This window comes from Melanotaenia boesemani, chromosome 10, assembly GCF_017639745.1.
Source record: "Melanotaenia boesemani isolate fMelBoe1 chromosome 10, fMelBoe1.pri, whole genome shotgun sequence".
Taxonomy (NCBI): domain Eukaryota; kingdom Metazoa; phylum Chordata; class Actinopteri; order Atheriniformes; family Melanotaeniidae; genus Melanotaenia; species Melanotaenia boesemani.
The window spans coordinates 8,333,250-8,352,247 of record NC_055691.1 but is presented as its reverse complement, the minus strand read 5'-3'; the positions used below and the strand labels follow the sequence as shown (position 1 = coordinate 8,352,247).

Genomic DNA, 18,998 nt, shown 5'->3' with positions numbered 1-18,998 from the left:
TATGAGGCTGCCTCAAAGCTTTTTTTTTTGCACAGTGTGAAGATGAGACTGGGAGATAATTTTATCTTTTGTTCATGCTGAGTAAGGAGGTTTGTCTCAGGTCAGCTCACTGTTATTGATACAGCAGCCAAGGGATTTTTGGGTGTAACTGAGAGCTGAAGCTTGGTATCACCAGTGAAGCTGTGGAGGGAGTTGCTATGACAACAACTAATGTGGCTAACAAGCACAAAAAAGCATCAGTAGGGGATTGGAGTTTTGAGGTGTACTGGACAAAGAGAAGCATCAGCCATGAGCAGCCATCTTTGCAGCCAGTTTGAAGCTAAAGCAGCAGCACAGGCTGGGTTCTGAGATGTTTTCCTCTCATTTATGTTTCTCTAGTGTCACAGTTTATGTGAAGAAAATTCCCTCTGCTCAGTGTAACAGGTAGGAGCAGGATGTAATTCATTATCTCTTCAGTCCAGGCACAACAAACAGGGAAAATCAGAGGTGTTTATATGGCATTAAAAGCAGTTGTGTGTCTCCCAACCCACACCTCAGTTTCCGTACAACTTATTTTTCATGTACAGACTATTTTTAATGTGAGTGTGGTGGGGGTTTTATCTGTGGTTATGGTTTGTCTCAAGAATACTGTTTTTGTGGTTGTGATTTGTTTTGTGCTTTTTCCTTCCTGAATACTTCTGTTCTCATTTTGCTGCCTCTTTTTGTGTATCACTCCCTGCTTACATATGTTTGTTTACATATTTGTGTTAATTTATCTGGTTTAAAAGGTTTTGTAGGGTTTTTTTTTGCATGTGTTGTTGGGTGTTTTTTCTTTCTTTTTGAGCATTCTTTATAAAACTTATTAAGAATTAAGCATCTCATTGTGATCATTTTGTTTCTAAATCCAACTTTTGCATCAGATTGTGGTTGTTTTGCCTATAGATGTAGTATTTTTTTTTAGCATGTTTATGGTTATTTTCTTTCCTCCTGTTGTCAATTGACATCTCTTGGTTGAAAATTTAGCATCTCATTATTGACATTTGCAAATCATTTTGCATCTCTTCAGTGACTGAATTAATTTTTGAGTCTTCTGCTTCCTACTGTAGTCATTTTGCATAATCTTTGTGTTAATATCACATCTTATTTTGATCATGTTGCGTTGCTTTGTGATATTTTGCTTGCCACTAAAGTTTGTAATAATATTGCATCACATTGTGATCATTTGCGTCTTCTTTCTCCTCTGACGTCCACAGAGATAAAGAGACAATGCAACTTTTTTCTAGTTTATTAACCTGAGTGTGGACATAATCACATCTTTAGAAAATCAATAGACACATTTAGTACAAAGATGCACATCATACCACATTGTAGTTTAATTACACAATTCATCACTTCATAAAAATGACATTAAACATGGCCGAACATTGGTTTATAATTACAGAAACAGCATCATAGAAATATACATTCGATATATGCATATCTGAAACTTCTCTGCTCTCTCTGCCACAGCAGTATCTTTCTTTAGCACGTAATATTTACTTCCAACATTATCTCATTATTTACATCCAATAAATGATTTTAGAATAAAAAATACATGCATTTGTGATAATCAGCATCAATTTGTAAACAGTAAGTTCATATTAACAACATGCAAGATCAACTCAAGAAATACAAGGATTTTACAAAAGCTAGCAACATGGCTCCATATTGATAAACCGTATGAGTTGACACAGTATCCCACATCCATCCTGTGTTAGTGCTACAGCTGCCACTGTGGCCTCATTCTCCTCCAACTACTTCCTTCCCAGGCGTTAAACCCGCCTCTCAGATCATCAAAACTTCTAAATAAAAACCTTCCCCTGGTGATGGGTGGAGAAATGGTGCTCTACACAGACTTGGATCATGAGTCTGCCAACATGTGAGCACAAATGGAAACAGTCTTCATCGTATCTGCTTTCTAAAAAAGAATCCGTACAACAACTGGACAGGATTCAACCACTGATAATGTTCAGCTTAGAAAAGACTTTACACAAAAGATCACGGGACACACACATGCAGAAAGAAAAAGGAAAACATCCTCATAAATCAAGGTATTTCTTTGAATCCTTCTAGAAAAAAGGCCATAGCTTTACCTGCATGTTATCTGAAGGCTCATTCCACAACATCACAGATCTGTTTGCTGGAAATCACATCTGAAGGATTCACACTGGAAAACCAGTAAAACTTTACAATTATTATGGCAAAAATGTTGACATTTTTTTCTTTTTTTTTTTTTTTTTTTTTTGTCCACAACTCATGTTTTGGTCACAGCTGACACAGACTTTCATTCTGTACTGTTTGCCATTAATAAGAAGAAGGTTTTGTCAAGCTATTGTACAGCATGTGGGCTCTTTTTCTTCCAGGGGTCTCACTCTGGCGCCGGGTTGATGGGCGGTAGATTCCGCTGTTTAAAGTACTGGGTGACCTGCTGCGGCAGCTCGGCCAACACTGATTTGGCGAGAGTCTCCTTTGGTGCCTGAGAGAAAAAAGAACATTAAGCAGAATGTTAAAGGCTCTTCTGTCTCTTTTCTACACAACCATAAAATGTTTTTGCATAATGCCGGCCTAGCAGCTAGGTAGGCACAACCTCAAAGAAAGAAGGAATAACTGCTTCATAGTCCACCATTATTTTTTCACAAAGGTGTTTTTTTTATCACTGCATGAGTCTTCATGCATCCATGTGAGCAACAGAAGTTCAACTGAATTACGAGAGTTTGCAATGATTCAACAACTAAAGGGAAAATTAGTAGATAGAACACTTTGAATAAGCTACAATTAGCCAAACAAACACGCAGACACCATGTCTGTTGGAGTTTAATTTGCTTCAGTATTATTTCGTGATTGCCCACATTACAAAAAACAAAGTAAACTTTGTTGGACTTCACGGACTGGAACATCTGCTCTGAGGGCTTTTTAAATGACAGAAAGCCTTTAACCTGATGAAAAAGATAACAGAGGCTCTGAAAATGATAGCATCTTTCTTTTTTTTTTTGTCTTTTCTTATTTAACAACCTGTTGTCAAGACAGCTGAAGGTTCATTCTTTGTCTCGCTATGAGGAGCTGACATACACAGTCCAGTCAAAAATAATAAACCAGCCTGATTATGTCAAAGATGACAGCCTGTTTGATACAGCGTGATACCATTCTGTCATGGTGTCTGATTTAGCCTTTTTACACTAAAGTGAACCATGCAGATACTGGCCGGCGCATTCTGACCAAAAATTGCTTGCAACTCGAAAAGTTGGTTCTCACAAGTTAAAAACAAACAAACACAAACAAACAACAATAGTAGCTTCAGAATGTGAAGAAGGAATACAGTAAAAAAGACTTGGGCAAATGTGGAGCTGGACATGGTGTTACATGACCATCTTTAAAGCTGCTGGGCAGCCACCAAAGCAGCTACCACCAAGGGAGAAGCCAACTGAGAACCGTCTCCCAACACAGATGAAAGTAGGTTGACTACACACCTCATGTTCAGATTGCCTAACTTAGGTTGATCAAACACTGGAATCATTCATTTAGAGTAAAAATCAGATCCTGTTGACATCTCATGAGATTCTACTGGCTGTTTGATTATATTATACATTTTAGGAAACAGTCGTTGGTAGGTAGGTAGATTATTTCAAGTAAGATTTACAGTTCCCAGTTATTATTATGTGTACTTCTGCAGTCATACCACTTGGTTTGCCAGAAAGCACTAAGGTTCTGAAACTACAGAACCAGAACCAGAATGGTGTCTGACTGACTGAAAGTGACACACCTGACCAATCATTAACCTGCTACAACACACAAAAGAGAAACTAACTCTTTAAATCCAGCTTTTATTTTTACTACCACCCCAAAAAAAAAAACAGAAAAACACTAATCTATTATCTTGAATAGGTTGTAAAATTAATATTCAAATTTATCTTGGCAGCACAGGACCTCATTTCAGGTCACTCTAATTTCTACATTTCCTCTTTGTCTCAGCTTGATTTTCTGCCTCTTTCTCTCCGTTCAGTTTATTGCTGTCTCTCATCCTCTCACCAACAACCTGGAATGAGGCCAGTAAACACTCTCTGTTCTTCCCACTACAGTGGAAGTCACTTCGCCCACCACCAGCTCACATGCACACAAAACATGCACAGAAAAGTATTACAGAAACCAACAATGCACTAATGAGTTCTGCTATGCACAACCTGAAAATGCACACATACTAATTAACATTCATGCACACCTGCAGCACACACGTCTGAACCGCATCAACTTAAAGGTCCCATATTATGCAAAGTTCACTTTCTAAAGGTTTTCTAAAAGTCATATGTGTCCTCATAGCCTGTGTATGAGGCCCAAAAATGTGAAAACTCTGGCTCCTCTGTCACTTGCTTGCTCCACTTTTTAGCGAAAGTGTGCTCAAATGGGTGAGTCTCAGATCTTGCCCTTTGTGACCTCATCAAGGAAAATAACCCCTATCCCCGGTAGTGGATACTATTGATGAACTCTCTCATCAGATCAGTAAGCATCCAGTGTCTCTGCTGAGGCCGAGATAGCCAGGCGGTTACACTCAAACAGCCAATTATGCCATCCATATGCACTGGAAAAACAAACACTCCGAAAAACAACAGGCCACCATTTACATTTACTCTTAGACCGCATGACATCCTCTCAAAAGGTAAAGCATCAAATCACAAAGCAGAAATGGATTCAAAGATTAACTGCAAAAAATTTGGTTAAAGAAGGACGTCAAGTCTGACGGGCAGTTTGATTAGTAAAAATGAAGGTCTTCTATTTTACTATTTAAAATGAAAGATTTATATCAGTTTATATCAGCTGTATATATATAGTCATTATTGATAACTTTTTTGCTGTACAGGCAACACTGTCCAGGACCACAGGACAGGTGAGTTCCAGGCCATAATCATTAATGGTCATGTTTGCTGGTAAGCTGTGTTTAAGTTTTATTCTATGCTCATTTAAAATGTGTCCACTGTTGATTTAAAAGTAATATCATTTAGATTTTATAAAAAAAAATTTTTTTAAAGTAAATTTCCACTTTTTTTCTTAACTACATTTTTGCTTTGATGTTTTCTAAGTAAATTTAAAATATTTTAAATAAATTTCCATGTTTTAACTTAATTTGTGTTTATATTATTTCTGAGTAAATTGCTCTTTTTCAAGTAGGTAAATTCAGTATTTTTTTAATTTGATTCACATTTCAATTTATATTTTTTTCAACTAAGTTTCTGTTTTTAATTAAATATTTTTAAGAAAGTCATTTTACAGGAAACTACTTTAATTTTGTCATTATGTTGAAGTCTGTCAACGTTCGGTTTGAATATAACTTAATTTATAGGATATTTGTATTTTTTATGTTTAAGAAATGTTTTTAGTTGTCATATACTGTACATTTTTTCTACTTAATTTGAACTCTGTCCACTTTTTGCAAGAGAAATTGGGAAATAATTGAGAAAATGTTTTATTTCATTAAATATCAATTTCTAATGATGTCTATTCACAACCAAATTCTATTTCTTGTACTTGTTTCTTTCACTTCTATTTTTAAGGAAACTTTAATTTTATAAATTAGTTTAAGTTAATTAAGTTAACTGTACATTACATTTTATTCTTTCACTTGAATCACTTTTGTCTGTCCACTTTTGTTCTAAAGTCATGTAAAGTTATAAAAGCCTTAATATTTTTAAATTCCTGTCTGTGCTTTTTTTTTGTTATTATTATTATTATTATTATTATTTTGTCTGCGCTGGTCTCTCTAGTCCAGTTTTCAAACCCTGGTCCTCTACCTTGGATGTTAAATCTCATAATAACCCACAAACTGTCTCCGAACTAAAATTAAATAAAAATCTCAGTAAACAAATGCTCACATTACGAAAATCCCTGAAAGGGACGAACTGCACGATGTCCCGAACAGCTTCCTCTCCGGTGTTGGACCTCAGAACGCTGGCGTCTCCATCGAGGAACTCCATGGCAGCAAAGTCTGCATTGCCAACGCCAATGATGATGATGGACATGGGTAACTTAGACGCCTGCACAATGGCGTGGCGCGTCTCGTCCATATCGCTGATGACTCCATCTGTTATGATGAGGAGCGTGAAGTACTGCTGTAGAGGTGAACGGAGAGAAAATGCCAGTTAAAGTCTATTTACTACGTGAAACTCTTAAAAAAAAAACAAGGCAGAGAGGTTTTAGAGTTAAAATTAAAGATGGTCTGTGCACTCTTTATACAGTATCTCCAGTCTTCTTAACAAACAAACACATAATAAACTGTTTCCAGATGAGGGTATTTCCATATGAAGAGCATAATTGTTTGACTTGAAAGCAACAATTTCTCATTTTCACACTCAAATATCATATTGCTCTCTCTCTCTCACTCAAAAAGTCCTTTCTTGCTCTGAAATATTTCATTATTCCTTTGAAAACTCTGCTTCTCTTCTCAGGTTTAGTGTTGCAGGTTCAAATCTCCTAAGCTCGGTCTCTTTCCTTCACACTCTGACACATTCTCTGCTCTTGGATATTTTTTCCTGTCAAACATCCTGAGTTTTTCTTTCATTGGAAAAAACACTCACATGCATAAAACAAAAGAAAAGCATAATAAAACATGCACACCCTGAAGAAGATGGGGACGATTTGCTCGGTCATCATTTATCTAGTTTTCTATTGGCTGGAGGACGTTTGACAGACAGCTCATTCAGCGACACGAGAAAAATGTACAAGAGCAGAAGTTGTGAGAGCAGAGAGTGTGTCAGAGTGTGAGGGAAAGAGACCGAGCTGGAGGCCGAAGTTTTCAACCTGCAACACTAAACCTGAGAAGAGAAGCAGAGTTTTGAAAGAATGAATGATTATTTGAGAGCAAGAAGGGACTTTTTGAGTTTGAGAGCAGAGTTTTGATAGAAAACAATATGATATTTGAGCATGAAAACAAGAAATCTTGCTTTCAAATCAAACAATTATGCTCTTGATTAAAGATAGGGAAATACCCTCTTTATTTGTCCTATCAACAAAATACACCTACATAGCAAACCTGTGGGAGAAAGAAAATTATTTCAGCATTAAATTCTGGTATTACTGAACAAAAATACACATATATATTTCATCAGTTATTCCAAGACCTTAACTTTGAACATGTAGAAGTGCCAAAAGTGCAGCAAATGTGTTTTCAGGTGTGAAATATGCCAAAAACTAAATTTACTGCTGGTGCAATGGGCCAGACAGTGCTACTCGCCCACTCTTCAGATTTTGGTAATATGTTAAAAGTTGCATATTTATTCATACAGAAGAATTCAATTTGTGTTTCTGGCTTCTTCCATAAGCCCCGTTTTGGGTTTATATAATCTTCTGGAGGAGAAATCTGGCTCTACCTCAGATAAAAGTTCCACCAGTTCAATTTTATCTTGTTCATGTTCGCTGAATGAGTTGCAGTAATGAACTGAAAAAAACATTTGACTGAATTCAAGAGAACTGCAGATGAAAAATATAATGCAAATAATTTGTTTTCATTCATTTAATTTTATTAATAATTTTATGAATAAATAATTTTATGAATAAAAATTATTCATAATTATTTAATTTATTTAATTTAAATTTTATGTTAATGCATTCTTTATGATAGTAGATAAAGGAGGCAGGGAGTTGAAAGGCAGAAAATATTGCTTTTTATGTGGCCCCCAGAACTAAGATGAATTTGACATCCCTACCTTAGAGTAATCTGTGAAGTTAAATAAAGCTTTGAGAAAAATACAGCTACACTAGTTTAAGTTATTGACTTTCGATTTTGTTATGTGTGGCACCTTAAAGACGTAATGGGAGTTTGATTAAAGCAATGCATATAAGAAAATGTAAAATTAAAAAAAGAAAAGAACAAGACTTGGACAAGAAGTGAAGCTAAAACTCAGACATACAGCACTGGTTCTGCTCTTACTGATAACAAGAGCTGTTGCTTTTCTAGCATAAACAAGCAAATTACTGCATACCCCGCTATAATTACACTCCTAATGCATTTTGGGTTCAGAGAGGTGACATATCTAACCACGCAGGCCAGTTACATTTGTTATGATGTGCTGCATGGATCATCCCTGATCACCATTGTAAGGGTTAGTGAAGCAAGTTAACAAAAATATGCTCTGGGTATGTTGCATATGCTTCATAAAGGCCTGAGGTCATCCCTGACTTCAGTCACTGTGTTTCCACACACCTCCTTCTGTACTGATGACAACCTGCTAAAAATAAAGTTGACATTTGTTGCCTTTTTTACATGCTATGTGCAGAATACTTGTGATCTGGGCTGTATTCTCTTTTTTCTTTCCTTTCACCAATGACGTTATTCTCTCAGAAACCAAGGGAAACTAGGCCTCTTCTATTTATTTTTTTGTTTATGTCCATTAATTTATTCATTTTTATTATTACCTCCGGTGAGCTGGTGCATGCAGATCACTTTGAAAACATCAACAGTGTTCAGCGGTATGTTAAACACCATACAGAATCATCTCATTGAAAGCAGAACTCGTGTTCTCCAGGATGGGACTGATGAAGACATTAAAGCAGTTCCTTTCATTGCTAAAGAGGTGGATGACACATCAGACTTTTCCAACATGTACCAACTAACTGTCATCAAAAAAAAAGTGTATATGAATGTTGCCTTGGCTTTTTTATGTGAGCTCAGATAGTCTAGAAAGACGAGAGCCATCAGGAACTTCGGGAGCTGTGCAGTACATGCCATCCATGCAGAATGCAAGTCTGTCTGGCTTTAGAAAAGATAATAAAAGATAAAGCCTTGAAGCACAAACTTGAGGATTTTGACTTTATCTTTCATTTCGAAGTGTTTCCGTCAGAAATGCTCTTCCAGGTTTGCAGATATGAAGCATCAGAACTTCTTTCAAATCACACATTGTTTGCATCTTTGTACAAGACCACTGCTTTTCCAAGCAGCGAGTTAACACAACTTATCAAAACATATTCTTTCTTTGATGAGCACATACTAAAGAATGAGCTGCAAAAGCTTTACTGCAACATGATCCACAGAGCACACTGTCTGAAGTCAACAAGTTACTTCAGCTTATGCTCACAATACCAGCTACCAGCACATCAGCAGAACGCTCCTTTTCCTATCTTAAAAAAGACTAAAACGTACTAGAGAAATACATGTGGACAGGACTGGCTTGTCAACTTAGCCCAAAATATCCATTGACTCTGTTGCTGTAGAAAACCTTAAAGCCAGAGGGAAATTTTACAACATGGTTATTGACCACTTTGCATTCATGGCAGACAGGAGAACGGTCTTCCTATTCATTACTCCCTACTCTGTGAGTTTGCTACTGACTGAACTGCTTATGTGTATTTGGGTGTGAAAAAAACAGTTCATTATGCCTGGATGTGTGTTACTAAACTCATATTATTGGACAGAAAAGTACACCCCTCACATTTTTGCAAATAATTTAGAATATCTTTTCATGGGACAACACTCTAGAAATTAAACTTTGACATACAGAATATCAAACTATAAAAACTAAACTTTGATATTCTGTGTGTCAAGTTTAATTTCCATAGTGTTGTCCCATGAAAAGATATACTAAAATATTTGCAAAAATGTGAAGGGTGTACTCACGTCTGTGAGATACTGTAGCCCCCATATTAGCCAGATTAACTGTAAATACAACTGTTTATATCCTCTGCAGATCTGAGCTACTTGCCTAATGAATGGTAGATTAAGTATGGAAAGCTTTTGTGCTTGGTGTGTGACAGAGTTTGTAGATCATGATGCTGTAGGCCAGGGATCACCAACTCCAGGGGCCTCATTTATAAAGCTTGCATAGGAACAAAAACCAGCGTCCGCCAAATATAGTCATCTTTTGGGATTTATAAAAACCAAACTTGGCGGGAGAATGTTCCTACCTCCATGCAAACTCTGACCATGGCATAAGCACAAAATCTGGGAAAATGTGAAATTGCAACACCAACTGTACAGAATAAAATCAAGGAAATGATGAAGTGGAGAGTCTGCTGGCAACATTTACCAGTCAGTAAAAGAAAATGTGAAAAGTAAGCTTTGGTCATTTATTCTGAGATCCACCAGAATGGGACAGACTAGAGGGTCTACAAGTGATGCAACGCTTATGAAACACACAAGAGGTGGATTTCTTTTATTTATTTATTTATTCTTACACAATCCTTATTGTTGTCCCAATTTCCATCAAGACAGTCTCCATTTCCTGCAACTCCTTGTCCACCTGGTTAATAGCGGTGATCGTGTCCCTCTGCACCTGCAGGACGTCCTTAGAGGACACGGCTGCTGCAGTGCTGCATGGAGTCTCTGGCCTCACCCTCTCTAATCACAGCTGCAGCACCGCCCACTGGGCTGAAACACCCAGGAACTATAAAGAAATATGATTTAACACAAAATAAACTGCTACCAATCTCAGAAGTATCTGTACATGTTGATTTTATACATTAAAACAAAAGACTACATTACCGGCATCATTACTGTAATTTAGCAGACGCTTTTCTCCAAAATGATTTACTGTGGGCTGTAGCGTCTTGCCCAAGGTCCCACGTGGAAGGTGTTATTATCCACCCCTGTAGGATTCGAACTTTGATCTCCCGCATGACAGGCACCGACTGAGATATCCAGCCCCAACATCTGATGGCTCTGGTGTGTCTTGCCTTCTGACACTGCGATGACAGCATCTGCCACATGCTGCCACTATATTGCCTTTCTGACACAAGTAGTGCCCACGCCATGCCCACCAATTAAACATTTTTACATTTTTCACCATGGTCCATCAGGATCTCAGTCTCACACCCTGAGAAACTCTGCTTCTTCCCTCTTTTTCTCTCTCGTGCCATCATGGAAATGATATGATAAATATTTATTATAGGCATTCACCTGACCATTTATAGCCACCATGTGAGCGTGGGAAGGCGTTCCCTCACGAGCGCCTGCTTTAGAGTTAATTCTGATTTATAAACGGAAACAGGCATGGGAAGTGCATGCGCATGCTTTATAAATCTGAAAGTTGAAGTGCGTAGCATTTGCTTTTTGTGGCGAAGACACCACCTGTAGATTGCTTTGCTAGGCACAGTTTTATGCATGATGCCCCAGACCTCTTGAGCCAGTGTCCTGCAAGGTTTTGATGTTTCCCTGCTGCAACACTCCTAATAGGTCATTAAGAGGCTTGTGCAAAGCATGACAACAACCTAATGGGGAACTTTTTGGTTTGAACCAGGTGTGTTGCAGTAGGGAAACATCAAAAACCTGCAGGACACTGGCTGCTACTAGGATGAGGTCCAGAGTTGTTGTCCTTGATATTTAATGAGAGGGACAATTATAAAAGTCTCTGGATAGTTTAGGAATATCCTTAAACTAATACATTTGTGTGAGATTTTTGCATGAATTTAGAAAACATAGCATGAACTCATAAAGTGCCCAAGACGATAAGAAATAGTGTGTCCATATGTAGGTGAAGTCCTTCATGTAAGAACTCATGTGCAAGCGCTACTAGCTTCCTTAGTAATTTTACCCACAACACACCACTGCCTTTGACACAAACACAAACAGGCATCAGCCCCACAAAGAAAAATGCAAATGGTTGTCCTGTGATAAGAACAGACAAGGTGAAGTCACACGCTGTCTCACGAGGAAGAAAATCTCACTTTCATGCAATACATAACCAGACACACACGCAACTCAGGAAGAGCTCTGAAGCCTGTCTCTTTAATGTGCTAGCAGCAGCGCTCATTAGAGAATCATTATCACACAAGCAGACAGGGTCGCTTGCACACTGGGACACGCACAGCTCAGCACTGGCCTGAAGCCTGGGCATGTGTTCGTACGCGCCCGCAGAGTCTGCAGTTGCAGGTCCTCTCATTATCTGAGGAAAAGAAATGCAGAGGCAGAGCAGCAGCAGATTTGTGCAGCCTAAAATGTGCCCGCCCACTTTCTCCACACACACCAGTTCAACCAGTGCCTCAGCATGTGGTCCACATACACTTGCACTTCAGCTGTCACATTTCATTGTGTGTTACTCATTCCTATGTTTGAACTCACTGTAAAATAAAACAAGAAAAGGGTCTGCAATCATTTCCTTACAGAAACAAAAGGATTCTGGCACACATCACATAGTTCTCCACATGGTGACAGGGTACAATTAGGCACAAAAAGCACTGTGGGAGCATAATGATACCCAGCTACTGCACTCTCTTTAGATGTATGCAGGAGACATGCAGCTGGATATATACCATGTACCTTTTGGTTAAAGTCAGCAAATTCAAAGCTTCTTTGAGTGTCACATCATCCGGCTAGTTATACAGAATATAAAATAAGATCATGACCTCTGAACTCAGTAACATAAAGTAGACGCAGCTAATGTGTATAATTACATGACAGTGTCACAGAAGGCGACAAGTCTGTCTTTTAGTGAATTGCCTAATTGTGTTTGTTTGGATCTTCATCCCAGGCCTGTTTGTCTTGACCTTATTGGAGAATTTAGTGTCTGACAACAAAGCCCTGAGGATCAGTAGACCACACAAAGCCTTCTGCCACAACAATGTTCTGGTCCAAGACGGCTTTCTGCCGGTCGCAAAAGGGATTTTAGTCCACTTTTGTAAAAACTTTGGTTTTTTTAAGGTTAAAAAACTCACAATAACTGTTTTCTGAAACCAGAAATTCTGATTCCCCATGAGATGGAGGACGCTTCATGCTGTGAAGCACAAAAACGTGTGAAAATCTTGGTCAGTATCTCAGCTGCAAAGTGGTGTAACACAGGACAGAAGTTGTCACTCCAGTCTGCCACCCTCCTCCATGGCTCTGCGATTAACATGCCACCAGCCTGAACTAACAGATGCACACACTTGTTTGTACCATCAGCCACAAGAGTAGATAAATTATGAGCACAAACACCTCTGACATGCATGCGCTCCAGCTTTTTTTAACAGAAATTTGCTTTTCTTGGTAATATTTACCCTAAGGAGTCACATAAAAAGAATACAATCATAGAGCAAAATAAAAGAAATTCAAGTAAAATACAACAAAGGGGTTTACAAAGTGCACATGAAGGCACACATTTGGCACAATAGCGTAGGAAAGGGGCATTAATATTGACATGAAAGGATCTTTAATCTATTCAAGTAGAGTGACCCATGACTCAACTCTGCCACTACTTTTCTTAGGATCTGCTTCTTTTCAGATCTGTACTACTTAATAACCTTAGTACCACCTCATTATTATGGGTGAAAACATTTAGTGAATAACCTGAGAACTCAGACCATACATCGAACTGATACCAGACTTTGCCCGCAGATGGACCATGGACTTTAAGCAACAATTTTTTTTTTTTTTTACACATAATCTCGTTGTGAGTCATGATGAACTGGCCCAAGTTTTAAAAGTATATTATTATTAATAATGAGGTTTGATGGTGATAGCAAATAAAATAGGAAGAGTCTCAACTTCCCATTTCCAAGGTACAGGGAATGCAGCATCAACTGAAAGTTAATGTTTTCTAGCTTGTTGTGACCTGAAACAGAATAAAAAACAAAAAGGAAGGCCTGATATGCGTTTACATTAGATTAGATTTAATTAATTTAGAAGATGCTTTTATCCACAGCAGCTTCCAATGAAACAGCACACTGTGGAGTAATGTGGGGCTTAAATATGCTTAAACATGTACAGCCAGACAGCTGTGGATCAAACTTGAGCTGCATTCTGCCAATACTACAAAGGGAATTTTAATTTAGACTGTTTTCCAAATCCCTATGAATTTCCTTTTTATTTTTCAAGAAATAAAAAATGTAAAGATGTGACCATAACAATTTAACACAACGTTATGACTGGTGCAAGTTTAGAGATCCGAATTTGGTATTGTCTCGACAAGAGAAGGTGATTTTGGGCATGTAAGTACCTTGTCACAGCGGTAAACATAATTCACCAAAATCTAATTACAAGTACAGTCAAAGAAAAAACAAACACATTAGATACTCATAAAGCAAGTGATTTGCAGTCTGAGCAAAAAAATCAATGTTAAAGACGCAGTACAAAACCTTTGCATATTTTCTCAGTGATGTGTCCCCCCTAGCGATGGCAAATTCAGTGTCCACCTTGTATCCTGTCTCATCTCTCTAGCCAGTAAAAGTCTTATCTAGACTCTTGTTTTATCTCTTGCTTTGTCCCTCTCTCTCTTTCTTTTCCTCCAATAATGTCTTTCTGAATGCATTTCTTTGCTGAATCAGCCGTGTTGTGCATTTAAAATGTCTGGTGTGTTTATATCCGTTTGCTAGTGTGTGATGCAAAGGTGAAGCGAAACTCAGCTGCAACACCATGTGGCATCCCGGATAAAAAAAATTGTATAGTGCGGTTTCTCAGCCTCAGGATGCTGCTGGCTGGCGACAGCTTCAGAAATGCACATAACAGACATCAATGTGCCATCAAATGCGTCCAGAATGTGGAGTTTTAAGGTCAGAAAGTTACATAATGCGTCTTTAAGAGTCCCTTGAAGGACAGGTGTGCCAGCAGAAGAGGAAAACAGCAGCTATTTCTGTCAGTACTGACTACGCCTGCAACTTATTCTGCCTCTTACATGTTTATTTCTTTATTTTTATTTTTCGGGCACAAAAAACAGGAGGACTGATTCGTTGTGCCAGATTTTTGTCTACCAGCTAATTCCCATCTGTAGCCCCAGGGCAAGTAAACAAATAAATACAGTTATATTACCACAGTAAAAATACCATTAAACAACCAACATCCCACTACAATAAAAATCATAACTATAAAAACTCAACTTGATAAACCTATTGCCTATTTAATTTCCATTCTTAAAGATATAATAAAAGCTATTAAAACAGCTATATTTCTTTTTTTGAGCCTGAAACAAAATCTGTATATTTGCAAATATTTTTAAAATATAAATATTTTTATCTGCCGTCTCAACAGTTTCACAGAAATGGAAAAAAAAAAACAGCTAAAGCGTTGCCACCCACCGCTGCTTTGTCTTGCTGAATGGCCTGAGCGGCGAAGCGTGCTACGTGGTTGATGATTGGAGCAAAGTTGGTCGGGCCATAGAAACGAATGTGAGGGAGGCAGGCGGAGTAGGCCTGGGCGATGCCCTCTACACCTGAAGATGAGAAAGAGAAATAAGAAAGAAAAAAATCAATTAAAAGAAGTGTCAAAAATCATAATGAAAGGGAGAGAGCGAGTAGAAGAGGGAATCACAAGAAAGAAAAAAATGTGGAAAAATAAGGACAGGAAAGTCATGAAAATGTAGATTTTCCATCAACACTGCTATTTTAGCCTGCATTAGATGAACACAGCCCTCTATAGCTACCTGTGTGTCTTTTTATTTTTTTGTAAATGGGTCTCCAGCTTCAGCACAGCTGCGTTCATGTCTTCATATAAGTGTGCATTTCTGCAGCAAGAAACGTAAACGTGTCATATTTCTTTTCTTTTTTTTACGGAAAGAAATGTTAATTAGCAAATAGTGAACCTTTTATAAAGTTACATATTGAGCACTGTATAAACCTTTTTTCTTATACAGTATCAGTAGCGGTACTTTGTAAATGTAGTCCAAAGCGCATGACTGCAAAAATGCATGAGCTGGAGGCTGCACTGACCAAGAAAACTTCTTTTTTCTTTTCTTTTAAAATTGTGGCAGCTAATAGTTAAATAGCAGAAAGTTGTGCATCCATTGTGAAGATGCAACTAAAATGGATGGCTTAGAATCAACACACACATTTAATGCTTTGATTCAGGTCTTTTTTAGCAGATGGATGAGTACAGATTAATTTATTTAACGCAACCTCTGCCTCTGTCAGGATAAAATATGTGCAACATAATCTCCTTCTGGATCTCACAGTTTTATTCTAAGCAGTTGGGGCTCAACTGGTTTGCTTTCAGTAAATAAATATATCTTCATCCTACACATCACTTCACCTTTTACATACTAATGAATGGAAAGAGATTTTGTATTACAACATAGAGGTGTCTACTTTGTGGTTTTATACAGAAAGATACAAAATGATAACATTTATAAGTCTGATTAAATCTATCACAAAATAATTATATAGGAGTAGAAATTTAGAGTTAAAGGTCGAAATAATCCATGGTTTACTTCTCAGTTGTCTGATCTACTAAAAGAAAAGATCTCGCCTGGGCCAAAGCCAGAAAAACAAAAGCTGAAGATGACTGGTTGATTTTTAAACGGCTCAGAAATTGTTTTACTTTCTTTATTAAAAAGACTAAGTCTGACTTTTATTTAGCCAAAACAAGTTACCAACCTAAACAATCCCAGGAAGTTCTGTAAAGTAATAAAATCTTCATATTTTGATCATATTATGATCATATTTAATCAGGTTTTCTATTTTTTTTAATCTTTACGTGTAAATTAATACAGCAAAATAAACTGGGTTCACCAATCAACCCAAATGAATTCTATAGTCCCCTTATTTAGTTTTACCCATTTGGATATGATGGATGTTCATGAGCTTTAAAGCTTATAGAATATAACAGTCAGCTGGTCCAGACATGCTTTTTTCATATTTTTTAAGCTTGCAGCAGACCTTTTAGCCAGTGTCGTACATTTTTAATCTTACATTTTCTGGTAATGTCATTCTTACTGTTTGGAAGTCTGCCTTTGTTCTTCCTTTGATGAAAGGAGGGGACCCCTCAGTTCTTAACAACTGTAGACTTATTTCTAAAATCTGTATTTTAGCAAAAGTTCTTGAGAAGCTATCGGTGAGCAATTCAAACAGTTTTTAGACACTAACAGTATTCTGTCTCCAGATCAGTCTGGTTTCAGAAAACTGCACAACGGCTGCCATTCAGGTTTTGAACGATATTATTGAAGCACTGGACTGCAGAAAATACTGTGCAGCTTCTTTTTAATTGATTTATCTAAAAACCATATCATCTTGACAGAGATGACTCTGTGAAAGAAATAAAGACTCCATGATACTGGTCTATCTGAACATGGCTTTCTAACAACTTGTCAGCTAGAATTCAGTGTGTCCAGTTTGCTGGATCTTCTACCATCCTCCCTGTGTCAAAGGGCATCCCCCATGTCTCCATTTTGGGACCATTGTTGTTTTCCATATACATAAATAATCTGTCTAAACTTATCCAATTCTAACTATCATTTCTACGCAGATGATATTTATTTATTGTTCTTCAATATTCAAAACTATAGAATACCTCCAGTCTGCCTCTAATGCTATTCAGATTCACTTAAATCAACTTAAATAGGTGCTAAATGCAACGAAATCCAAATATATGTTGTTTTCAAATAGCAAAGGGTAGCTATCTGAGCTTCCTAAGCTTTTAATGGCTCAAGGGATTGAACTGGAACTAGTTTCATCCTATAAGTTTTTAGATAATACCATTGATCAGATTAAGTCACACACTGTAAACCTTATATCCAAGCTAAAAGTAAGGTTGGGTTTGTTTTTTTAGAAACAAATCCAATTTCTCTTTCAAAACAAGAGAATACTTGAGATCAGCTAATTTCTTTACCTCTGATGGATTATGGTAATCTGTTATGATTTAATACCCGTAGTCAGTATCTTCAGAAACTAGATCTTGTGTACCATTGTGCTCTGTGTTTCATTATTGGTTGTGGAAATCACACATATCATTGTACTTCATACACTACAGCTAAATGGCCATTCCTATATCTGCAGGCTTTCACATTGGCTAGTTCCTTTATATCTTTCTACCTACATGTCCAAGAACCAGACTCAATACAGCATACAGATGGTGGTCCCTAGAGTCAGAACAGAACTTAATGTTTTTAAATATAGATTTAATAACAAATGGAGGTTTTTGGCAATTTTTCAGTTTTTTTAATGGAATAATTGCATGGAATTTCCACAAAATAATCCCATGAAAAGTACCACTAATATTTTATAATCTATTTTTCTTGTCAGTAGGTTGGAAACTATGTGCTTTTTCTTTTTCTACCTCCTATAGAAGAAAGTATGTCTATCCTCTCATTGCAAACGTTTTATGTTTTTCTGTATTTTAAAACCTAAAAAGATTAATAAAAATGTTTTTTTTTTGTGATCTTAAAAAAACGATAAACAAATTTCCTATAGTAAATATTTATCAAAAATTATAAGTTGTCTTTTTTCAAAAGGTCTTGTAACATTTGTGGCTCTAAATGAGTTTTATTTAGCTGGGCTGAGGAAAAAATGGCTCTTTGGATTGCAGCAGGACCAGACATGGAGAAAAAGACATTGAACTATAAGACTCTGCATGAGGTTTCTCTGTGTTTAGAGCCTGTGAGCAAGAAAAAAGAACGAAAGAAACTGCATTAACGAGCGATAAACAATTACCACCAATAATTAATTAATGTGTTAATGTGATAATAAAGAGTTAACATGCCCAGTACCAACACACAGCCCTAAAACACATACAGTATCTCGCAAAAGTGAGTACACTCTCACGTTTTTGCAAATATTTTATTATATCTTTTCATAGGGCAACACTATACAAATTAAACATTGACAAACAGAATAGTTTAGTTTCCATAGTTTGGTGTGGTTTATATAAAAGTTTAATTTCTATAGTGTTGCCCTATGAAAAGATATAATAAAATACTTGCAAAAATGTGAGGGGTGTACTCACTTCTGTGAGATACATATATAGTGTGACAATAACAGTGAAAGAATTCTTTTTATCGGTTTCAAAGTAAGCAAAAGTTTCAGAATACCTAATGTCAACTGACAAACAGTTTACAGAAAACTACAAAAATAAAAATCCCTTAGCACCTTCATATAAAAAATGCACAGTGGGTGTATAATGTGTTGGTTGGTCTCATGCTGAGCATCAGCCTTCATGCTGAGTTAAAGAGTTATTTACTCAGGCTCAGTAAGAGGCAACAGCACCTGCTGCTGTCACATAATCTTGAGATAGATTTGCTCTTTTTTTAACAGACAGGATAAATTTACATATTCTATCCCAATTTATTATTATTATTTTGCTTAGAAATGTTCTTAACTGGATG

General features: G+C 37.0%; 1 protein-coding gene across 1 annotated transcript in view; it reads right to left on the bottom strand.

Annotated features, from left to right (window-relative positions):
- Positions 1–1,330: 1,330 nt before the first annotated feature.
- The window catches only part of cpne2 (copine II), a 59,844-nt gene continuing 42,176 nt past the window's right edge, over positions 1,331–18,998 (bottom strand). The window contains exons 14-16 of the mRNA XM_041997658.1: positions 14,983–15,116; positions 5,880–6,116; positions 1,331–2,494 (exon numbers count right to left, since the gene is read on the bottom strand). Coding sequence (XP_041853592.1) covers positions 2,387–2,494; positions 5,880–6,116; positions 14,983–15,116 — 479 coding nt within the window. The 3' untranslated portion in view covers positions 1,331–2,386. The remainder of the gene's footprint in view (positions 2,495–5,879; positions 6,117–14,982; positions 15,117–18,998) is intronic.